The sequence below is a fragment of the Pelobates fuscus genome, chromosome 5 (assembly GCF_036172605.1).
Source record: "Pelobates fuscus isolate aPelFus1 chromosome 5, aPelFus1.pri, whole genome shotgun sequence".
Classification (NCBI taxonomy): domain Eukaryota; kingdom Metazoa; phylum Chordata; class Amphibia; order Anura; family Pelobatidae; genus Pelobates; species Pelobates fuscus.
Genome location: NC_086321.1, coordinates 39929032 through 39955281, shown reverse-complemented (window position 1 = coordinate 39955281; position 26250 = coordinate 39929032). Strand labels below are relative to the sequence as shown.

Here is a 26250-nt window from a genome sequence, read left to right as displayed (position 1 = left end):
CCCCTCTACAGCTCCTCTATTTCCCTCTACAGCCCCTCTTTCCCTCTAAAGCCTCTGCCCCACCATACTGCCCATGTGCCCCCTATACAGCCCATGCCCCCCTCTACAGCCCCTGTCCCCACTATACTGCCCATGCCCCCCTCTATTGCTTTTGTGCCCCCCTCTTTATCCCGTGTGCCTCCTCTATTTCCCTCTACAGCTCCTGCCTCTGCCCCCCTTTCACACGCCTCTACTGCCCCTGTCTCCCCCCTCTACTTCCTCTACCCGCCTCAACAGCCCCTGTCCCCCCCTCTACTTCCCATTTACCCCCTACCATACTGTCCCTGTGACACCACTTTATTGCCTCAGTGTCCCTCGTTACAGCCTGTGCCCACACCATACTGCCCGTGTCTCCCTCTACTGCCCCTGTTTCCCACCATACTGCCCGTTTCCAACCACATTGCCCCTTTGCTCCTTTGCTCCCACCACAGCCCCTATACTCCCTTCTACAGCCTCTAACTCCCTTACTTCACATCCCTTCCACTCCCTTTTACACCCCATAACTCCAGTACAGCCCCTATTCCCTTACTACAGTCCTTACCCCCACTACAGCCCCTCTCCCCCAATTGCTGCCCATATCCCCCACACTACAGCCCCTGTTCCCACTTGCAGCCATCAACCTACTTCAGTCCCTAACCCCCTACTACAGCCCCAATTCCCCACTACATTTCCTAAGCCCCCAAATACAGCCCCTAACTCTCAACTACAGCCCCTGTCCCCCTACTACAGCCCCTAACTCCTCAATTAGAGCCCCTATTACCCCACTGAAACTCACTACCCCCCCCCAAGATTAGGTTCTGGATCTGCCCCTGCTCTGTATACCTGTCTGCATGTCTCTGTATGACTCTGTATGTCTGTATGTCTCTATGACTGTGTCCGTGTGTTTCTGAATGTCACTGTATGCCTGTGTCTGTATGTCTCTGTATGACCGTATCCATATGTCTCTGTATGCCTTGTTCTGTATATCTTTGTGTGACTGTCTGTGTATATATGTCCCTGCATGCCTGTGTAAGTATGTATCTGCATGCCTGTATGTATCTGTATGCCTTGTTCTGTATGTCTCTGTATGCCTGCATCTTCATGTCTCTGTATGTCTGTGTTTGTATAAATGTGTCTTTATTTATCTATATGCCAGTGTCTGCATGTCTCTGTGTGTGTCTGTATGACTGTATGTCTGTGTACCTGTATGTGTTGATTGTATGACTGTTTGCCTGTATGGCTGTGTTTGTTTGATTGTGTGCCTGCATATTTCTGTGACTATGTGCCTGTATGTGTGTGTAGCTATATATCTATGTCTATATGGCTTGGGAGGGAAAAGTTACACAAAGGAGCCTGAGGGGAAGAGGGACACACAAAAAACAGGCTGAGGGGAGAGACCCACAGAAAAGGGCTGTGGGAAAGAAAGACACACAAAGGGGCTGGGGGGGGAAAGGAGATACATATGGGGGTTGTAAGAGACATACAAGGGGGTGTAAGACACACTAAAGGGGGGTACAATACACTACATGGGGATTTCAAAAGGCTGGATATGAGACACCGCTAAAGATACATCTTATTCGTGTGGGGGGGGGGGGGGGGGGGGGGCGGCAAAATTCATCTTTGCCTGTGTAGCAAAAAATCCTTGCACCGGCCCTGCATATATTCACCCTATGTCAGCCATATTCTAGGCCAGCTCCTGGTATCTGCACACACTATCAGTGTTTATCCATAGTGAGAATGTATGTGTGCTGGTCAGTAGTATATGTGTTTGTATGTGTGCCTGTCAAAGGGTATGTGTTTGTCAGTGAGAGTGTATGTGTGCCTGTCAAAGGGTATGTCTGTCTCTGTGTGTCACTGGCACATACAAACACAGATACACACACCTTGACACACACCGGGACATACAAAAATGGCGCAATTTTTGTTTTTTTTTTTACCTGGGGGCGGGGAAGGCGGGGGTTCCACAATGTTGATACACTATGTCTAAGGGTTCCACTGGAAAAAATAATTGGGAACCCTTGCCTTAAAGGGTTTCTTGAACCCTTTTTCATTTATGATAGAATAATGCCCTATTGGCGTTTTGCCATCATTCCCTCATACAAAAATGCTTCAATAGCATTTTTAAATAATATTTAGCTCACCTAAACCCCTTAAGGACACATGACATGTGTGACATGTCATGATTCCCTTTTATTCCAGAAGTTTGGTCCTTAAGGGGTTAATCCAGCACTGGGTGATGATTCCAGTGCTGCTTAGTGCACTCATAGGGTGATAGGAAGGAGGGAGGAAGGAGGGAGGAAGAAGCAGTTACGTCTGTCACCAGGATGCTGTGAGCGCTGATGATCGACATAAAATACACACAGGATTGATATTAGGCAGCCAGGAACAGAGTTCTGTTACGCGTGCCGGCGGTGCAACTAGCCCTCAGCACACAGGTGCAAGTAACTCAGGATGTGCAGTGTTTTTATGAGAAATAATGCACATACAGACTCCTACCACCATGACCACTTCAAAAAGCAAAAGTGGCGGGGGCGGGGCCGGACCGCCATGCTGACCGGTCGCATGCAGGACAGGCTCCGCAGAAATCTGGCCTGTTAAGCCAACTTCTCAGCCCTGGTACTCGACATGAGCCCACAAGATATCCACACGGTGGTGGAAGAGGCGGTGGACCCCGAGATCGGGAGCTTTGGGTCCCCTGAAGGGGGCACAGGGCTTCGGGAGCTGCGGCCTACTCGGGAGGAGAGCGGGGTGGACGGCCGCCTCCCTGCCTCCCTCCCCAACTGCCACACACCGGCTTTTTGAGGGGCTTGCCGGTCCCGTTTCCCCCCCCTGTGGGCCGGGGGGGTCATCCCGGCCTGCCCCCCCCCTGGAAAGCTCAAGAGAGAGGAGAAGAGGCAGCACGAGACCCCCAAGGCCTACCTTACAAGATGGCGGCAACGGAAAGCGATGCACCATCACGCCATCCACCTCGACGACAGCCCGCAAAGCAAGTCCGGCGAGATATGCCGGGTACAGCATGGAAACATTCCATGCAGTCCTCGCAGCTACATCGCAGCTCAGGTTCACAACAAGCGAGGAGGGCTAGTCCGGGCAAATCCAGAGGGGCTCCAGCTGCAACACCCATGGAACCAAGGTACCCTGCCAGACTAACGAAGAGTCCACAAACTCGGAAACCTTGCTCTGCCCGTGCATGGCGCCGGACGAGGGGGAGAATGGGACTTGGTCTCTAGCATGGTGCCTGACTATCACCTCTGACTCAAACACCTACCGAGTACTTGTTTTGGCACTAGAGACTTTTATTTCACGTCCAGATCAACTGCACTTACTATTACTACAGCAGCAGGGGTGACAATGCCATGTAATTATCAACTGCCCTGTAACTAATCAGGCAATGGAGACGGGCAGGCTTGGGGGGCTAGTAATATGTTGTTCTTGCTTTATTCTCTAATGTTTTGCCTAATTATATGCATTCTCTGATCTGTCTGCCACCTCACGTTTAACATATATGCTATGGCCAGACTAAGCTTAGCCTTATGTTTCAGCTAGTCTAAGCGAGCACCAAATAGAAAAATAAAAAGCATTGATTTATAGATATATCAGCGAAGTTACCTTTTAGTTATGAGACAGAATTAGCTGTCCGACCCTCTACTGTTTACCACTTAAACAAGCGAGTTACTTAGCAAACTGTTTATTATAGTTCAGACATAACTGCCTAGCTTATCAATATGCTCTTCAAAACAAAATATGTGCAAATTCTCTATGCCACTGTTTCACCTATGTTCAAATATAAATGCACGCTGTTGTGGCGTATGACTATCCTATGTACTCACCTGCACAACAAAAATAAAGAATTATAAAAAAAAAAAAAAAAAAAAGCAAAAGTGGCCAAGGTGGTTGGAGTAGCCCTAAACTGCATCATCAAGCTAAAGTTGTTTTGGTGTTTACAGTGTTAATGAAATTCTCTTGCATTTGATTGAGAAGCACGTCTGAATTGGTTATTCAGTGGAAGCGCCCCTAGTGGCTATCAGGATAATAGCCATTAAGAGTTGTGTTAACCCGGCAATCATAATATGCCACATCTATAAAATGGCAATGGTTTATATTGCAGGGTTAAAACCAAAAGGCCACTGCACCCAGACCACTTCATTGAGATCAATTGGTCTGCGTGCCTTAGGACGACTTTTAAAATATTCGTTTTAAAACTTTTAAAACATTTTCTGTTATGAACACAAAAAACAATAATTCAGGTTTTACTTGAAACAAAAAACAAACAAACAAAAAAACGAAAGCTACACTTACATCTCTTATAAAATATTCAAGTGTGGCATAGGCAATAGCTATTCCATCATGGGTACTGGTGCCTCTTCCCAACTCATCCAATATAACAAGCGACTTAGATGTTGCAGCCTTTATTATGTCTGCAGTCTCCGACAACTCTTCCATGAACGTGCTTCGACCTTTATATATGTTGTCTGCAGCTCCCATTCTATAAAATATATATAATGTCAATGATAACATTTTAATTAATAAATTGTTAGTGTTTTTTAATAACAAAACATAGTAAAGTAAATATATATATATACATATCACATACACACATATATACAATTCTACCCATGGTAAGTAGATATTTACTCCTGGTGAGTGTACCATGAACCACACAGGCTCGCAATGGCGAGAAATCTTTAAGGGCTGACTAGTTGCATAGGTGTGTGTTCATATATGTATGTACGCACACATACACAGTAGAGCAGGGATAGACAACCTTTGGCACTCCAGATTTTGTGGACTACATGTTCCATGACGTTTTGCCAGCATTGTGGCTGTAAGAGGATTATGGGAGATGTAGTTCAAAACATCTGGAGTGCCGCAGGTTGCCTATCCCTACAGTAGAGGATTTAAACGTGGAATTAGATAGATAGATAGACAGACAGACAGAATGGCAACATTCACCTATAGATACAATGTGCTGATGACAAAAAGAGTCAACATACACAATTCAGCACACTATATTATAAACTAACTTTAAAGTGCACAAATATTTTCAAAACAATCTAACTATAGAGTAGAATCTGTCAAAGCGGAGGTACATTGATGTTGTGATCAGCTTACATAACAACAATGTAGGATCATATAGTGAAACCAAGTGTCCATTATTTTACCAAACTCAGGTGTATATTACTAAAACATCAGGACCAATAATAGTTGTTTTATTTTTTATGAAGTCCTTGAAGTGTTGTCATTATTGTTGTCTTACATATTTGCTAAATTATGCACAGGGCATATCTTTTTATATTTATATAATCATGGGAAATCCAGTGTACTCCACTACATAACCAGGTAAGCCAGAAAATGCACCGACTTATATCTAATTATTTAAAGGGACACTATAGTCACCAAACAACTTTAGCTTAATGAAACAGTTTTTGTGCATAGATCATGAGGTTTCACTACTCAGTTCACTGCCATTTAGGAGTTACATTACTTTTGTTTCTGTTTATGCAGACCTAGCTGTGAGAGCCACAGCCTGCATGAAAACAAAATTGTTTCATTTTCAATTAAATGTAACTTACTTCAAAAGTGTGTATCTCCTGCTCTGTAAATGTAACTTTAACTAAATACAGGAGGCACCAGCAGGGTCTAGCAAGCTATTAACAGAGCAGGAGATAAGAAATTCCAAAATAAAACAGGATTTGCAACAAAGGAAGTGTAAACATTAGATGACTATTTGCAGGAAGTGTTTAGGCAGGCCGTGTATGTCACATGCAGGGAGGTGTGTCTAAGCTGCATAAACAAAGTGATTTAACCCCTAAATGGCAGGGAATTGAGCAGTGAGACTGCAGAGGCATTAACTAAACACCAAAACTGCTTCATTAAGCTAAAGTTGTTTTGGTGACTATAGTGTCCCTTTAAAAATAATACTGTAGCGGTACTTACCCTCTCCAGGGGCCAGCCGGGGTCCTCTCTTCTCGCCGCGCGCGGTCCTGCTCCTGCACGAGCCGCGCGCGGCTCAGCCAACGATAAGATCAGTCAGGCGGGCAGTGACCGCGAGAAGCGGTCACGTGTCCCGCCCGACACTAAGAGCGCGCCGCGCGTCTCGGGCGCGCTCTTAAAGGGACAGTGGGAGACTAAATTAGAATCAGTCTCCCATTGGCCCCTGTCATGCCACGTTCCCCATACACTCACGTTTTGGGGGCGTGGATATGACAGGGGCCAATCAAAGTGAACATTAGGGTATTTATACTCACCTGTTTCCTTTGCTCCTTGCCCTATCGTGGTTTCTGTCCAGTTCCCTTCAGTGCTTGTATCGTTCAGTTGGTTTTTTGGTGCTTGACCTTGGCTTTGTTCCTGACTCCGCTCTCTCTTTATCCTTGCTTGCTTATCCGCTGTTTTGTCCTCTGTGTACCAGTCCTCGGCTTGTTCTACGTTATGCTGTCTCTCAGTTCCCTTGACCTCGGCTTGTTCTAGACTCTGTCTTTCTTATACTCGTCCAAGTCCGGCCATTCTAAGGTCCGGTAAGACGAACCCTGGTTTCTTGTCTCTTGACTATCTGAACTATTCCTGCGTGTTGGGGGATATTTACCGTGACATTACGATAGGGCCATGGACCCCGCAGGTTTAGGACAACAGATGGGGCCACTCATGAGGCTAGATTCGCAGAACAGGATCACCGTATGGATCAAATGGCTCAAGCCATCCAGACACTGTTATCCAGATCAGCTCCGGTACCTGTACCTGCGCCTCCTGTAAACCCTATACCAGACACAGCTAATATGCCTAATGCTTCAGCACATCTAACCCCGCCACCTAGGTATGGAGGGGACGCCAAGACATGTAGGGGATTCCTTAATCAAGTGGAATTCCACTTTGAAATGTACCCACGTTCATTTCCCACTGATAGATCTAAGGTGGGTTTTCTTATGCACCAGCTTACGGATAAGGCACTAGAATGGGCAAATCCTATTTGGGAGGCTAATGGGCCTATGGTACACGACTTCAATAGCTTCCTCACAGCGTTTCGTAGAACATTTGACACGACTAAAAGGTCAAAAAATGCCGCCAGGGCATTAATGAGAATAAAGCAAGGATCTAAATCTGTAGCCGATTATGCTATTCAGTTCCGTACCCTTGCCTCACAGGTAGATTGGACTAATAATGGGCTTACTACTGCGTTTATGGAAGGTCTGTCTGAAACTATGTTGGATGAGGTAGCAGCTAAGGACCTCCCTGTACCCCTGGAGGACCTGATTGACTATCTTATCGATATAGATAACAGGATCCGTGACAGGTTATATACCAGGTCCAGAAATAGACGTTTTGTTCCCGTTAACTCACCTAGAGCTGAGACTCCCGAGGGATCTAAAGGGCTGGTTTCTTCTTTGTATCTAAGAAAGATGGCGAATTAAGGCCTTGTATTGACTATAGGGGCCTAAATAAAATCACCGTCAAAAATGCGTACCCCATACCTTTGATCACAGAACTATTTGATAGGCTTAAACAGGCCACAGTTTTTACTAAATTGGACCTTAGGGGTGCTTACAATCTCATACGTATCAAAAAGGATCACGAATGGAAGACCGCATTCAATACCAGGAGTGGCCACTACGAATATACTGTGATGCCCTTTGGCCTTTGTAACGCCCCAGCAGTTTTTCAAGAATTTATTAATGATGTCCTACGTCAATATATACATACATTCGTTATAGTATACTTGGACGACATATTAATTTATTCTACTGATTTACAGACTCATCACATGCATGTTAAATTAGTGTTGAGAACTCTTCTGGTTAACGGTCTCTATTGCAAACTCGAAAAATGTTCATTTGATCAATCTGAAGTCCAATTCTTGGGTTATATAATCTCTGCCAAGGGTTTTCGTATGGATCCCAAGAAACTTTCTGCCATTATGGAATGGCCTCTACCTCAGGGTTTGAAAGCCATTCAGCGTTTTCTGGGGTTCTCAAATTATTATAGGCGTTTTATTAAAGGGTTTTCTGCCATTGTAGCACCTATAACCAGAATGACCAAGAAGGATGGTAATACTCATGTCTGGAAACCAGAAGCACTCGAGGCCTTTGAATTCCTGAAGGCTTCATTTGCCTCTGCTCCTATTTTACAGCATCCTGTCCCTTCACTGCCCTTTATTCTTGAAGTTGATGCTTCTGAGATAGGGGTAGGTGCTATCTTGTCTCAAAGAGATTCACCTGAAAAGCCGTTACACCCTTGTGGCTTCTTTTCCAGACAGATGTCCAAAGCAGAGAAGAATTATGATGTAGGCAATCGTGAACTCCTTGCTATCATTTTGGCGCTCAAGGAATGGAGACATCTGCTAGAGGGTACTAGGGATCCCATCCTCATTTTAACAGATCACAAAAACCTCTCCTATCTCAGTGAAGCAAAAAGATTGTCTTCTAGGCAGGCCAGGTGGTCTCTGTTTTTGTCTCGTTTTAATTACATAATCACATACAGACCAGGTGATCGTAATACTAAAGCTGACGCTCTGTCCAGACAATTCGAGACTACTGACAAACTCGAGATCGATGTTACCCCTGTCATTCCGCCTGACAGAATAATAGCTACTACTGTTCTTTCTATTTCGTCTTCCCTCTTACAAGCTATTCAGGCTAAACAAAACTTGGCTCCTGGGGAGAGGCCTGCTGATAAGCTATTCGTTGATATACCGGAGAGACGAGACATCTTGTCATTATATCATGACACTAGAACTGCTGGACACCCTGGTATTTCTAAGACATTCTCAGCAGTTTCTAGATATTTCTGGTGGGCTTCCTTGCGCAAGGACGTCACCGATTACGTTAATGCCTGTAGTACTTGTGCCAGTATGAAGTCCTCCCACAGAGTTCCCTGTGGGTTGTTGCATCCGTTGCCCATACCCGAGAGGCCGTGGTCCAATATATCCATGGATTTTATTGTTGAATTACCTCCCTCTAATGGTAAAACTGTCATCCTGATGATTGTGGATCGTTTTTCTAAGATGGCTCATTTTGTGTCTCTTGTCAAATTGCCATCATCCAAGGAACTTGCCTCTATCTTTGCCAGGGAGGTGTTTCGGTTGCATGGTATTCCCACTTCGATCGTGTCCGATAGGGGTAGCCAGTTTATCTCCAGATTCTGGAAAACGTTTTGTACAGAGATGGGTATCTCCCTCTCGTTTTCTTCCGCTTACCAATCCCAGTCTAATGGAGCTGCTGAACGTGCCAACCAATCCCTAGAGCAGTATCTTCGTTGTTTCGTGTCCCACCATCAGAACAATTGGGCTGACCTTCTTCCTTGGGCTGAGTTTGCTCGTAATAATGCTGCTCATGAATCCTCCGGTAACAGCCCTTTTTACGTTGTTTATGGCCGGCATCCCGTGGTTCTTCCAGCTGCGTTCTCCTTGCAGGGCATGCCAGCTCTGGATGAACATTTGGCTAGTCTACGTAATACTTGGGAGCAGGTTCAGTGTTCTTTGGTGGCTTCCGCTGCTCGCCAGAAGGTTCAGGCAGACAAGCATCGCAGGGCGGCTCCATCCTATGCTGTGGGAGACCGGGTTTGGCTTTCTACTCGCAATATTCGTCTTCGTGTGCCTTCTATGAAGTTGGCCCCTCGTTTTATTGGTCCTTTTCGTATCTTGCATGTGGTTAATCCTGTCTCGTATGCATTGGATCTTCCTAGGAATCTACGCATTCCTAACGTGTTTCATACCTCCTTGTTAAAACCCCTCCTGTGCAACCGTTATACTCGGCATGTCCCTCCTCCTCCTCCGGTTTCTGTGGAGGGCCATGAGGAATTTGAAGTGGCGGCTATAATTGACTCTCGTTTTCTTTGGGGTCGCCTCCAATATCTGGTACATTGGAAGGGCTATGGGTCTGAGGAACGCAGTTGGATTTCCGCTGGCGCTGTTCACGCTCCTCGCCTTGTGCGTTCTTTCCACGCTCGTTTTCCTGCCAGGCCTGCTCCTCCCCGCCCGGTGGGCGTGTCTTCAGGGGGGGGTACTGTAGCGGTACTTACCCTCTCCAGGGGCCAGCCGGGGTCCTCTCTTCTCGCCGCGCGCGGTCCTGCTCCTGCACGAGCCGCGCGCGGCTCAGCCAACGATAAGATCAGTCAGGCGGGCAGTGACCGCGAGAAGCGGTCACGTGTCCCGCCCGACACTAAGAGCGCGCCGCGCGTCTCGGGCGCGCTCTTAAAGGGACAGTGGGAGACTAAATTAGAATCAGTCTCCCATTGGCCCCTGTCATGCCACGTTCCCCATACACTCACGTTTTGGGGGCGTGGATATGACAGGGGCCAATCAAAGTGAACATTAGGGTATTTATACTCACCTGTTTCCTTTGCTCCTTGCCCTATCGTGGTTTCTGTCCAGTTCCCTTTAGTGCTTGTATCGTTCAGTTGGTTTTTTGGTGCTTGACCTTGGCTTTGTTCCTGACTCCGCTCTCTCTTTATCCTTGCTTGCTTATCCGCTGTTTTGTCCTCTGTGTACCAGTCCTCGGCTTGTTCTACGTTATGCTGTCTCTCAGTTCCCTTGACCTCGGCTTGTTCTAGACTCTGTCTTTCTTATACTCGTCCAAGTCCGGCCATTCTAAGGTCCGGTAAGACGAACCCTGGTTTCTTGTCTCTTGACTATCTGAACTATTCCTGCGTGTTGGGGGATATTTACCGTGACAAATACACAATAAAGCAATTTTATGTGCAAACTTTCATTTTTTAGGAATAATAAAACCTGTCAGTTTTCCTTGAAGGATTGTGCAGTGATGAACAGTGTGCAGTGATGCTAGAGATCCCTGGAGTCCAGTGGCCAGGAGGGGCTAATGGCCTCCTAACATTCTTTCCCTGGAGTTGTGCAACCCAGTGTAGTGTGTGCCCAGCTTTTCTATTTCTGGTTACATTTTAACAAGTTACAAAGAAACTCCTGGTATGTTAATGTGAAAAATTCAGGATTTGACTCAGAATCTCAAGCGATTTTTTTAATCGTTTATTATTGAAATCGCAACTGGGGGTATTTTGATTTAAGTGTGCACAGTGACTGCAAATCAATATCATAAATTGAATAAATACAAATAAAATAACAGATGCTAGCGGATATTTATTGGTATACAGCGTAGCATAAAACTCCCCAGATTGCCTTTAAAAACAGCTGCGGGACATATGACGGCGATCAATACAATACTCTTGTGGAGCTTCTCATTCAGTGCTCAGTCAGTAGCTATATCTGTAATACGCAGTACCTCACACAGAAGTGAAGGATTATAACATGCAGAAGCTCATTCAGACTGAAACACTGTATCTTTCCAGTAATGTGCAGTACCGTATTAAGAACTGGAGCACTGTACCCAGGGCCACCCATACGGCTGCCTTAACATGGCTCTGTCACCTCTAACTTTCATTTATCCTACTGTTTCCTTTTGTATTTTTGCTACACTTGACAATCTAGACAAATCTAAAACAGAGACAGAGCACTGTATCAAGCTCTACAACCAGAAATTCTGGGGCCCTTACAGAACCTTTTGCGGGGTATCCAAAGAACTGGGCAACGTCTTTCACTTAAGGGACTAAAACACACATGGGATTACTACTTGAAAATAACTTAAATCTGTGTATAATTCACAAATTAACCCATTTACCCTGTAAGGACATGTCATTATGTAATGATGCGTCCTAAAGTCTGTGCCCCTGCAGTCCCCCAAATTATACTCGGCTCGCCGGATCCAATCAGGAGGACTGCCTGGCAACCCAGGCAGTGCCACTGCGGCCAATCTAGTCAATCTGAGTCATGTGATTGCGGTGACAATGCTATCACGTGACTCAAATCGGCTTGATAGACAGGATTGACTGCAGGGGGATTGCCTGGATTGTCAGACATGTTCCACAATATAATTAGCAAAATAAACTAATAATATATAAATAATTTATATTTACATGTACAATTAAACTTTATTCATATTTATATATAATTTCATTCTAAGCGCAATTTTATGTTATAGATAATGCCAAAATACCAGAGTATTGCAGTATGCAATGATACCTTTTTTATTGGACTAACATAATACTTAAAAGACAAGCCTTTGAGAGTTTTCCTCTCTTCCTCAGGTCTGAAGCAATACCGATCTATATGATAGTTTAACACTTAAAATAATTAATGTTGTTAGAGAAGGGGATGGGGGTGAATGGGGTGTCATAAGTAGCAGAAGATGTGCCTGAGAGTGAAAAGGGCAGATTGGTTGAGAAAAGACATAACAGGTAAATAAACAGAGGAGAGTCAATAAGCTAAATAAAAAAAACAGCAGAAAAAGGCATACAAAAATATAGCTGCGTACGGTCATGGCAAACTCAATACTTGCATTGTTTATTTACAATAACTGCATAGTTTACAATAGCTTGTATTGTTTATTTGCAATAGCTTGCATTGCTTATTTACAATAACTGCATAGTTTACAATAGCTTGCATTGTTTATTTGCAATAGCTTGCATTGTTTATTTACAATAACTGCATAGTTTACAATAGCTTGCATTGTTTATTTACAATAGTTTGCAGTGTTTATTTACAATAACTGTATTGTTTACAATAACTTGCATTGCTTATTTACAATAACTGCATTGTTTACAATAGCTTGCATTGTTTATTTACAATAGTTTGCATTGTTTATTTACAATAACTGCATTATTTACAATAACTTGCATTGTTTACAATAACTTGCATTGCTTATTTACAATAACTTGCACTGTTTACATAATATCATCAAGGTACTCACACATGTTTAACCCCTAAGCAGTAAAATATTACAAAACGCCTTTCCCCCCAGTAACTGGATGACACACAGTTCTGGGAGTCAACTCATTTTATTTTGGCCACACTCTGCTTTTATGGATCACACACAAAATTACAGGGCTTTTCCTCCCAAGATCCTCTGTGTCTGAGATATAATTGCATGAGAAAAATCTATAACTTAATTATCTCTCGGTACAGAAAAATCTAAAATAATTTCAAACACCCCAAAATTGCACTTTAATATTTCAGAACCGCACAAAATAACTTGGATCTGAGCGCACGCTTTGACGAAATATCACTCAGATCCCTGCGGTGGTTCGGGAACGCCATTCGAATGAAGTTTTGACCGGCCAGCCACGAGGTGATGCCCAAAAACATTTCCAGAGAAAACAAGGCAACGACAGGTCATCTTTCCGAGGTCCTAGCATGAACACAGATGAATGTTCCCCCCTGGCTGTTAGCATACGAATGTTTCCACTGTTCGGTAGTCTGTCTCCCGAACGCGGTTCTCCTAACGGTTCGGGAAGTTGATTGGGCAGCGGTATCAGTTTACTGGGTGTTCGCGGGGTTGTGTAGCCGAAAACAGTTCCATGTAGTCGACGACCATGTACCGCTGCCCGCGTTCGAGAGACCAAATTTACAAGTTATTGTAAATAAACACTGCAAACTATTGTAAATAAACAATGCAATCTATTGCAAACAATGCAGTTATTGTAAATAAACAATGCAAGTAAATAATGCAGTTATTGTAAACAAACAATGCAAGCAATTGTAAACAAAAAACTGACATAAAATATTATATATAAATAGTATATATATATATATATATATAAAATTATTATTGCCATTTATATAGCGCCTATATATATATATATATATATATATATATACACACACACACACAGTGAGGGGAAAAACTATTTGATCCCCTGCTGATTTTGAACATTTGCCCACTGACAAAGAAATTATCAGTCTACAATTTTAATGGTAGACGTATTTTAGCAGTGAGAGACAGAACAACAACAACAAAAAATTCCAGAAAAACGCATGTCAAAAAAGTTATAAATTGATTTGCATGTCAATGAGTGAAATAAGTATTTGACCCCTTCGACTTAGTACTTGGTGGCAAAACCCTTGTTGGCAATCACAGAGGTCAGACGTTTCTTGTAGTTGGCCACCAGGTTTGCACACATCACAGGAGGGATTTTGTCCCACTCCTCTTTGCAGATCCTCTCCAAGCCATTAAGGTTTCGAGGCTGACGTTTGGCAACTCGAACCTTCAGCTCCCTCCACAGATTTTCTATGGGATTAAGGTCTGGAGACTGGCTAGGCCACTCCAGGACCTTAATGTGCTTCTTCTTGAGCCACTCCTTTGTTGCCTTGGCTGTGTGTTTTGGGTCATTGTCATGCAGGAATACCCATCCACGACCCATTTTCAATGCCCTGGCTGAGGGAAGGAGGTTCTTCCCAAGATCTGACGTTACATGGACCCATCCATCGTCCCATTGATGCGGTGCAGTTGTCCTGTCCCCTTTGCAGAAAAACACCAAATATTCAAATACCCCCCCCCCCTCACTATATATACACACAATGTCCCACAGAAATGCACTTAGAGGGCTTGTAGTCTTGTGCAATATATCCTTTATGTGTGCAAAGGTCCAGCCAACGTTTCAGTCCGACTTCAAGATGGACTGAAACGTTGGCTGTACCTTTGTACAAATAAAATATATATTGCACAAGACTACAAGCCCTTTGATTGCATTTCTCTGGTACGTTGTATTGGGCATGAAATAGCTCCAAGGCAAGAACAGGAATGTGAGTGACAAGCCCATGTTGGAAATATATATATACACATACATACACACACAATTAATATCAAAATACAACTAGAATGTATATTTATAACATTAAAAAACGTTTAATGTGCCTTTAAAGTCAGTGTTTAAATGTGTCTGTCAAGAAAGAGTGATACAATATTTTATTGCTGTATAAACAACTGAATTATTTATTTAAACTTCTGATTTTAATTCCTTTTTCTCTTACATGGGAAAACAGATATATAAAGAGTGAATAAATATTTTAGGCTTTTTACCTCTACAGCATTTTGTTGCATACATCACTCTTACTTTGGCCAACAAAATGGCCATTTTGGGGTCCTATAAACCATTTAAAGATCAATAACGGGTTAATAGCATCCATCTCTCCTGACTATTCTTCTGAATAATAGAAGCCCTCCTACTCCTATAACTGGACATCACTGTGGTTGATTCCCGTCCCTGTGCTTCTTTAATTCTATGCATTTTCCAAGTAAAATAAAATGACCTTGCACAATAATATTAAAATGGAAAAGGCACTTTAACGGTCAATACTTCACTTACAAATCTGTAAAGTCAAGGCTTTGAAATAGCATTTTCCAGAATATGTACTATTATACAAGAATACTTTTCTCAGCTCTTGTTAGCCTTCGGGACATAGAACATTTGGCAGACATAGTAATGTGTTCATGATCAGCTCAAAATAAAATTGAATTTTTAGTCTCAACACTTCAATTAATGCAGTAAGGTAAGGGCTAGGATCCGAACGTGTAACTGCGGTCAATTTATCTTGAGTTTGGTTACATACTGTAAATGATAGCAGTAAGATGTACGTGTCCACACTAAATCAGCATTGACATAGTCACTGTGCAATTACTCGCCCCCAATCTGAACCGCTTCATCTCGGTAATTAAATTAAAATGATCCTTCTCATAAAAGCACATAATACATAACCCAACAGAGCATATGAAATTATCTATGCATTAACAGTTGTTAAACCATTCACGTGTGTAAAGTTAGAAGCACACTGGGTATGGTAATTATGTATCTTGACATCACAGAGTAATAAATGAGACAATAACTTTACACTTCTGGTCAAACACTGGGGGCAAGCAGGGCTCCTGAGGACTTATAGAGAATAACGGATTTTAGTACAATTATAAAAAGTGTCACTAGTGGGGTAGGTTGGGGGTATTACTGTAAAACACAGCTAAGATGCCAAACAGCATCTGCTGCCCCCCAAGAGGTCAATGTAACAGATTCTGATTATTGTGTGTGCGCTGTGACAGTAAATGGAACTAAAAAAGGTGTCTATACATTTACCATAAATATAATTCAAGCTGTGTGTAACATTTAATTAGCAAACAAAAACGAAAAAAAAATGCCAAAATGTATCTCCATTCCAGTGCTGAGACCAAGGTTTATCTTCAGCCTGACACTCCCTCGCTGGCGGGGTATCAGGGACAATGGTCTGAGAGAAGTTCATCACTGACATGGAGGAGGTGGGTCATTGGCTGTCTGGCGCTAGCATTCAAAGCGTGCTGGCATCGTGCCAATTTTGCACCCAATTTATATTCTCCAGCCCGAACTCTTGTTCCGCCCCAATGATGCTGTCGTGTTACACCTTTAGCAGCAAAGAGGCCAATATCTTTACCTGCAGTGTTTTTTTAAGGCACAAGACATCGTGATCGCTTCAAATCACTGAAGTGGTCATGGTGCTTTGAGTAACACTTTAAGGTTAAAATTGATCACTGAGAAAAATCAGTTAAGCTGTTCTAAAAATAAAATGTCTTTGAACTACTGATTAAATCTTCTTAGAGAACATGCCTGCTTTAACAAAATCCACAATGTATTATTTATTAAATCAGCTACAATCTATTGCGAAAAATGATGATGGGTATTTTAGCAAGAGGTATTTTTATTTGCATAGCGACTACTGTGGATTTATGCAAGTTATTAAAAAACTGTAGTAAGCGTGCAGCTGCTGATACGGAAATGGCTTTTCAAGTTATTCTGAATATTTCTAATGGAAAATACAAGTCTCCTGAGATATGGTGCAGGAAATAGTCCTAGATCTGCTATATCATGCCAACAAAACTGTATGTTTTATTTGTATAAGACGGGGAGTTGGAGGGAGGGGGAATGCACTTTCTCATAAGAACATATTCTGCAACGTCAACATCACGTTACATTAGTAGGAGTGTATCAGAGAGCGAGTATAGTTTGGGGATAACAGAGAGGGGAAAACGAGGTGAAAAAGCTCCTATAAAGATTCTTGGTAGGTTAATGGCACAGTTCTAATTCATATGCAAACATTTAAACCGTGCCTGAGTTGCTGTTATTGAGGAATAATGCAGTTTTTGAATCAGCCATAAAAGGAGTATGGGAAAGCTAGTTAGAGGTATTGTTCCTGCAAATTCCATCTCATTTCAAAGTTTTGACCCAGCTGACACTCTCTGTCTATCACTGCTGTCCAAATAGTCAATGCATAAGTGTGACCACCACGTATGCAAAATGGCAAGTTAGGGGCAGGGCTGCAGGTACCATGCGAAAACAGTTTTACACCTGCAGCCTGCAAGCATCATAATCACTACAAATGGCAAAGTGGTTGTGGTGTTTGAATGACAGTAAAGTGTCCATAGGTGTGCACAAAAACCAGAGGGGGGGGGGTGGTTGCATCCTTGCATTGAACTTTTTATCCCTACATGATTTTATTTTTCCACTTTCTGTATTTGAACTATTTTATTTTAAAAATAATGTGTTATGTAAGTTTTATGAATTAATGCAATATAAAAATGGATATTTTCAAAGATACATGCTTAAGGGTGATCCACCCAAAATAAATCAGTACAATCAGATAGGTTTAATAACATCATGATTTTAGGAGAATACAAGACACTGCATGTAATCCAGTGACTGGTGTAAAGGAATAAGAGTATAGAACGTAAGAGAGAGGGAGCTAAGGACCCATTGTACAGCGCTACGGAATTTGCTGGCGCTATTTAAATAATAAAATAATAATAATAATAAAAGGGGCAAATAAGGGTTGCAGTCAGTGCGTTAAAAGTGGGCTTCACAGTGTAATGGAGCCGAGAAGTAAATTTTCATATATACACACAAAATAATGCTCTGCGCAAAAAAAAAAAATTCAATTGAAAACCGTATGTACAGATAACAGCAGGTACAATCGGTTCCTTGAGGATGGACATTAGCTCTAACCCTAGAAAACAAAAATAAAACAAGTAAATCAATTCATTTCTTTCTTTACTTCCCATTGCAAAATATGTCCAAAACATTAAAACAATTGTCAGATAAACAGAACCAAAACATACTGTAACATTTTTTAATTATAATAATAATTACTGTACTGTTCAAACACTGTAATGTACTGTTAGCACATTATTTCACAAATATTTTTGGTGCAATTTATCTGCCGTTGTTTTAATGTTTTGAATATATTTTTGGGGTGTTTTATAAAGAAAGTTATTCATTGATTTACTCTGAAGAATTGTTCCTTTTTGACAGAGTGCATTATTGTGAGATTTTTTGTTATTTTATTTTTGGATAGAAAGTGACTGCCTGACTGCTACTGCTTAACACTGCATTTGAGCTTTTCCATTATCAAAACGTCAATCTTAAATGCTGAGTTGCACTTTAAGGCGTAAGGGCTACATCAGGGCCACAGGCTCCAATCTGGGCAATCCAACTCCAAGCCCAATTCAATCTGATGATACAGATCATTCTTCTAAAGACAATATTGATTTAGAATCCTTAGTGGTCACCCACAGAGGATGTTTTTCCAGAACTTGTAGGGAATTAGCGTTTAATGCTTCACTGTCAAATACGCCTAGGGCGCTTTAAATCGAGAAGCAACACATTACAAAGTAAATCAATCTAAACCACTAGAATGAAATACAATATCATGTGCGTTACTCATTCCAGTAACACTGCAGACAGTTATAAAATTCAACATGGCAAGTGTGATAAAGGTTTACATCAACATGTGACAAGTGTGACAAAAATGATAGTTATTTCCCCGAGATGAGTGATACATTGTGCATACGGAACAAATACACAGCCAAAACAAAGAGCCAATCACATTCTGACAATCTACAGAACAATAGATTGAATCTATTACCGGGGTTTAAGAATCCTCCGAGCCAGTGACAGTCTAGCATCCTGACAGTCTGTCTACACGTGTAAAGAATAAATGTTCAAATATATATATGCGAGGCGTAAACATGGGAATGTTAAATTGTTAAAATGAGCAGAAATTTAAGCAGAAATACATCAATATTTAAGAATACCTGGAAAAAAAAAATATATAACCTGTTTGGAGAAAAGAAAATAATTACATTAGCAATCAGAATGTGTGATTTCAAGGGTGATTTTGGGTGGCAATGTGATTATAATACTTGTCATTGTGATCTATTGAAAGGTGAAGATTGGTTAAAGTTTACATTATTACATTTTCTCTTTTTCTTTTTAAAAACCTTTAATTGATTACAATAATATTAACAGTACCAACAGAATGCTATGTAACAGAGAAATGTAGCACAAATTATCCAAAAACAAGGACTGCTGTACACAAAGGAGTCAGCAGTAATACAGAACCAGTCAATACCTTTGGGAGCAATCTCTAATGAAAAACAGAAGAATAAGGTGATGGAAAAAAAAGGAAGGAAAAAGAAGAGAAGGAGGAATAAAGAGTGGGGCTACAAAGTGCAGTCTTCATGACAAAAGATACCATAAGATACCATGGCAAAGTGCATTTTTCTGTCCAATTTCATATATTTTACCGACCCTAGCCTGTCACTGCTAGAGGGTGGTTTGGAAGGGGGGCATCCTCTAAAATGAATACAATTTCTGCCTTCCAGAAGGACAATGGATCACCTTTTCAAATAATTTCATATTTGTAAATAAATATTTAAATATTTTTTTTCAAAACTATAAAATATCAAGAAAATGTACACATATAAATAAGTGACAATTTTCAACATATTACAGTCAAGAGAAGATCGACGTCCCACTTCTGATCATTGAAGGATTTTCCCAAATTATCTTCCAAAGAGGCCAGAAACATAAGTGGCAGCCCCTGCACTGAACCTACATTCTTACATCTTAATAAGCTTTCATTCATGCATACAGCATGTACATCTTTAACCCCTTAAGGACACATGACATGTGTGACATGTCATGATTCCCTTTTATTCCAGAAGTTTGGTCCTTAAGGGGTTAAACTAACTAAATGTAACTAAAAGAACACAATAGTGATAGGAATACAAACATGTATTCTTGTCACTATAGCTGTAATAACATTATTTAGGTGCCCGGCCCTCCTGTAACCAATGTTAAAGGTGATTTTACTTGCCTTTATTCAGGTTTAGTCGCATGTGGCTGCAATCTCAGCCAATCCAATGCTTTCCTATAGGAAAGCACTGGGAGGCTATTGCGCATGCGCTGCGAAACGCTGAGCCAATCAGCATTTCCTCATAGAGATAGAATGAATACATGTATCTCAGTGTTTACATTGCTGCCTAGGGACACTCTAGATGGCCAGAGAGGTGCTTCCTGGATCAGTGTGCAAAGTGCTCCACAAGTTTGATGATCTCAACCAAGGGGGTGGAGCAGAGGCAGAGCCAGATCCGGCAGACCCATGCAGCACTGGAATAAAGGTGACTAAACTCACTGTTTACATTGATTACAGGGGGCCGGTCACATAAATAGCGTTTTCAGAGCTTTAGTGACAGATATACGTGTTGGTATTCCTGTCACTATTTAACTATTTGTTTTCCCAGTGAAAAGCAGTTGTATGCAGAGGATTTATATTTTCTTTATTAAATTGGCAAAAGTGCCAATGGAACCCTAAAGAAGAGCCTGGAGGCCAGTTATTCCTGCATTAGGTTGTATTTGGACACACCAATCACACATTTCTATGTTCATGTACTTGCATGAGTTAAACATTGATGACCTGGCATGGTGCTTACAGAATGTGCAAACTAGGTTCTTCAGCCACTGGTTACAGAGACTGTCAGCTTGTAAAAGCCTACGTTCTTTCTTGTGATAGCGAAATGTTGCATGAATATTCATAAGATGGTGTAAAGCACTGGACCGCTCTCAGAGTCTGGTCCTCTGGCCCATACCATGTCTAATACAGGGGTGGCATGGTATGAAAGAAAATTAAATTACATGATTGGCACAAGCTGTCCTGGGAGTCTGCACTTGGATCTGCCACCTGCTTACTTGCAGCCTGATTCGAGGCCACCCATTGAGACCCCTTATTGGGTTAGGCAACCTTCAGCACTTCAAATTTTGAGTACTACATCTCCCATAATGCTCTCACAGCCATAATATGGCACAGCATCAAGGGAAATGGAGTCCCAACATCTGGAGTGCCAAAGGTTGCCCATTCATGGACTAGGTTAATGGTCACTCCTAGAATGTCTCCTATTATCGGAGCAGCAAACCTTCTTTGCCAGCCTACACATGCAGCTATGCAAGAAAAACTACCACAATAAGAGGACATAGTCTTAAATTAGAGGGGCAAAGGTTTAAAAATAATATCAGGAAGTATTACTTTACTGAAAAGGTAGTGGATGCATGGAATAGCCTTCCAGCTGAAGTGGTAGAGGTTAACAGTAAAGGAGTTTAAGCATGCGTGGGATAGGCATAAGGCTATCCTAACTATAAGATAAGGCTAATAAGGGACTAAGGAAAGTATTTAGAAAATTGGGCAGACTAGATGGGTCGAATGGTTCTTATCTGCCGTCACATTCTATGTTTCTCTAAGCTTCCTTTATTGCCTTTCTGAATCTGCACTCAGTCCGTACCTGTAGCAATGTCTACCATGCTAATGGTTTGTATCTGTTTTAAATATGTAACCTTGTAACTATTGAATTGTGCATCTCAGGAAGTACGTGAAAATGAGAAAAATTGCAATGTATTCTTCCTCATAAAACACTTTCTAAATATATCACTAGAATTGAATCCAATGTAAATGGTGAACAAGGTCACTTCATATTTTAAAAACATAATTGACATTTATAAATATATATGGGAATGAAGTAATTCCCCTTACGGCAGGTAAAATAAACTGTTGTAACTATACCTGTCCACACTCTCAGTCCAACTTATCGCAAAAGTCATGTTAAAGGGTTAATCCAAGCACCATGAGCAGTTTACTTATTTGAAGTGGTCATGGTGCCTAGAATCTGTATGTGCAGTGTTTCACTGTGAAGGTACACACACAGACGTATTAGCCGCGAGGCTAATGTGTTAATGTGAGTGTGTCTGTTAGTAAGTGAGTGAGTGTGTGTCTGTTAGTGAGTGTGTGTTTGTGTGTCTGTTAGTGAGTGTGTGTCTGTTAGTGAGTGTATGTGTCTTTTAGTGTGAGTGTGTGTGTGTGTGTCTCTGTCTGTCTGTCTGTGTGAGTATCTGTCAGTGAATGTGTGTGTGTATATATTTAGAAGGCGGGGCAAATGGTTACTGGAAGGGTGGGGTGGGTGGGGGAGGGGGGCGCCTGAGTTTTGTCCTGCCTAGGGCAGCACAAAACCAGGATACACCACTGGGTACACACATACTGTGTTTAACTCCTTTGCTGCCGGATGTATGATTTTACCACTGGCAGCGCTATGGGGTTTTATAAGCCCCATGTCAACAAGAGTTTCGGGTTATCTAATGTCAGTTCTGTGCAAACTTCGATGCACAGTCACACAACAATGGTCTGAGAGCAGTCAGGTGACTCTCTCAGCCAATGAATGAGTGGCAGACATGACATCAGGCTTCCACAGCCTACCAGTAGCCAGATGTTGTAAATCTGCCTAAGGAGGAGACTTGGTGTCCGGTAGGACTAGGTAAAAGGGCAAACTATTGTAAAACAGTTTGGTCCTTTAATGGGAAATGGCAACAGGGTACTTCTACCATCAAAACCACTCCAGCAAGCTGTAGTGGTTATGATGGTGGCAGTAACCATTTAACTTGCATTTCACATGGTTTTTCATTCCTTTGTAAGTCTATATGCTATCTAAGCTTGCAAGTTGTCTGCATCCAAAATATAATATCCATTTCATATTAGATGCAATCCTGGGACAACAATAGTCTACGCGTTTTGCATGAAAACCAAGCATTATGTATGAATGTATGTAACCCATGATGGTCAATTCATTCTCGTTTAGGATTGACAGTGAATACAATATTATTTGAGCTTCTTTATGCAAATAGGAATGCTATGTTATTTGACACATAGCACCTCAAGAGGGTGGATCAGACTGAAGCGCAGTAAATGCAATATTGCGTTGTCTTCTTGAGCTGTACATTTTGAAAGCATTTACTGTGAGATATGCCATGTGATGTTTTGGCTTAAATGTACATGACTTTTGCATGAAAAATGTTTGCATTTAGCTTGACGTGGAAAACTAGCACTCTTGTCAACAAAACAAACCAGAACAAAACAGTACAGTGGAATTTGTAAGGACCATAAGAATGAACATGTTTAGCTTGCAATTGTTAGACTTGGCATCCTCAAATGTGATGCTGGCAAAAGGATTGGAATCTCTAGTAATCAATGCAGTCAAGTGGCACAGTGCTATTTGAAAAGACAGTATGAATAAACATCTGTTTAATCATCTGTTTAGATGTCACGAGCCTCCAGTTTTACAGTTCTGGAAACTGTGTTGTACAATTGTATGCTGCTTTTGTAAAAAATAAAACATGTTGGTCCTCATAAAAGCTCACACAGAACTTCATGCCTTGTTTGAGTAATCCATTTCTACTAAATGACAAAAAAGTGCAACAAAGTAATCGAGTTCTGATTTGTTAATTTTTTTACTGCATGGCGTAGAAAAACAGTCAAAAACAAATTTAGCAAAACAGAACTTTTCAGCAATCTGTGATTTTTTTTTTTTCCAGTGTGTTCTGGTTTGTTCCTACTCGAAGATGGCAACGGTGGACAGCCACGGAGAAGTGGCAATAGTAGCTTTGACGTAACTTAATTGTTAAGACAGATCACACAGGGTTTATGTAACGACAAACGATGATGATGCTTTGTCTTTAAGTTTAGACAGTGCACCATCTGTTTTTGTGTTAGGGCTTTGTTTCTGTTAAAGCAGATGGATCACTTAAAATACTGCATGGTCGTAATACCACATCTTGGAGACAGAACAAAACGTTACAGTTTATTGATGATTTATCCCGTTCAGCCACTGAACAGATTTCATTCTCTTATCTCGTGTTTTGTTTTTTTGTTTTTTAAATGATCAAACTAACACAATGCAACTTGAACTCTATATATTAGCCCACACAATAGTATTTATAGTGGCTTAGAAATGTGTTTACAATGTATTTGTGCAGGCATGTTTGAGAATGACACTCAATGTATGGCTTGTCACATTGATACGCTCCTGAAGCTGCCTTTCTTTGAGAGATACTGCCATGATGCTGTTTAATAAGCAGTCTCTTCAATGGGGAATCCATAAAGCAGTGTTAACATTAAAATGCATTGTTTTTCACTAATCTCTCTACTGGTAACTATTATATAAGGAATCTATTTTAAAACATGCTTGATGACATACAAAGGACACAGAATGAGCTCATCACCCTACATTCGATTAGTTCTCTTCGGTCTGCCATTTTAGAATTCCTTTCAGAGTGCACATGCCGCCATACTCTGCCCAATTCAATCATTAATCAAAGCCTCTCCATCACAATAGAATAAAAAAAAAACACATTCTCAAAAAACAAAACAAAAAAAACCAAACACATTCTCAATATTTTTCTTTTTCTTTTTGTAACGTAGTTTACATCTGGTCGTCACAGATTTGCAATATGCTTTAATCGTTTTATTATACTTTTTTCTTAAGAAGTGCTCTCGCATTACACATTGAGATAATTATGAAATGGAGTCTTGTTGCTCACTCGATAATTAATCTGTATAAATAAATGTAATATATTGGATTGACTGGAATATTCCTTTTAGAATAGTGGATTGCCTGTGCCGCTCATCTTTGGGAAGTATAAAATTATAACAGGGGTGGGCCAATAGAGGGGGGGGTGTAAGTGATGTTAAGTATGTAAATGTCTAAATGGGCAGGCCCTGCTAAAAAGGTTACAAAACAAGGGCACATCAGCCTGGAGTGAGTGCACACTAGGCTGATGACTGCCTCACTACCAGTACACTTTTAGCCTTGAATGCACAATGCATGTACTGGGGGCGAATCCCTGAAAAACCCGAATTCAGGACTGTCCCGCTGAACCCGAAACAGTTTGGATGCATGGATTAATGAAAGTTATCAGAGAGATGCCAGGAATAGGGTATTTTATCTAATGTATTTATATTAGGGTGGAAAAATAAACCCAAGAGTATCCCTTAACTGGTATTTTCCGGAAAATGATTGTGATTGGAAACAGTTATTGAGAAAAAGATTAATGTTAGGGATGCATTGTTGTAAAAATCTAAAGACAGCCATACAATATTTCACAAACACGGTACATGTGTTACAATACTCTGAAAACAGTAGAATAGCTCAAAAATTTCAAGAATCAGTGGAACAACTTGAAATATTAAACAGTGAAACAGCTTAAATATTCAGCAAACAGGGGCAAAATTTTGAATTCTCATTAGATTGGCACAGTTAAAAAATATTCTGCATACAGTGGCATAGTTTAAAATATTTGGCAAACTTTACAATACTCAGCAAACATTAGCACAGTTAAAAATATTCTGCAAACAACAGCATAGCTTATAGAGTGAAAGGTGAGTGGGCATGATTCTTGTAAAAACTCTAACATGAGGCACAGCAGAAAAGAATGGACTCGGACACTCCCAGCACTACATTGCAAAAATGGTGATAGGAGCCGCACTCAATCCCAGCAGCCACCCGGTGCTCCGGAGTAGGACCAGCAACGTTTCGACCTGCTAAGAGGTCTTTGTCGAGCTTGACACGTGGTTGCTCCTTTTGTTCTATTAAAACTGCCTGCGGCTTCAACACCTTGAGTGCCTGGAGAATTTCTTGTGCTACTCCCAGCCCTTCAGAATGCTAGTGCCATCCCAGGTAAGTAGCCAAACTGATTTAGTGCAGTTTGACAGCTTTCTTGGGTCCTGTAAGATGCCCACGGGCACAGCCCGCATCCAGTCTTCTTCAGCAGAAGAACTTGGTTAGCTCTAAAGAGACAAACAGGGACATGCTGGGTCGTGCGTATTTGCTGAGAGAAGAGAAGATATGGAGCGGGTGCCCCTGGAACCCAGGTAAGTTTTCGATACATACTACAATGGTTTGACTTCTTAGAATAAGCAACACTTCAAATGGACAAAGAGGGACATTTTAAATGGGGGTTATGGCCAGTGGCAGAGCGGTTATGAGAGATTTTAGGAGATTTACTAATAATTTTTATTTATTTTTTTAATTTTTTATTTTTGCAGTGCAGAAAGGTTTAACATACAGGCATGTGATGCCCGACGGCATTTCACGTGCTTATGCAAATAAACAATAACAACAGCGGGGTATCTGATATATCTTGCACAATTTTTGGGGGTATAGGGTACGATTGCATGCAACAATAACATGGTAAGATAGGTTGTAGGTTTTCAGTAGCTTGTGGTAAACATGCTAGCTAGATATTCATGATGCTTATATCAACGTTGGTTATAGTTACGCT

The 26250-nt window shown here is 41.4% G+C and overlaps 1 protein-coding gene across 1 annotated transcript in view; it reads right to left on the bottom strand.

Moving 5' to 3' along the window:
• The window catches only part of MSH3 (mutS homolog 3), a 220624-nt gene that overhangs the window by 27809 nt on the left and 166565 nt on the right, over positions 1-26250 (bottom strand). The window contains exon 21 of the mRNA XM_063453727.1: positions 4318-4504. Coding sequence (XP_063309797.1) covers positions 4318-4504 — 187 coding nt within the window. The remainder of the gene's footprint in view (positions 1-4317; positions 4505-26250) is intronic.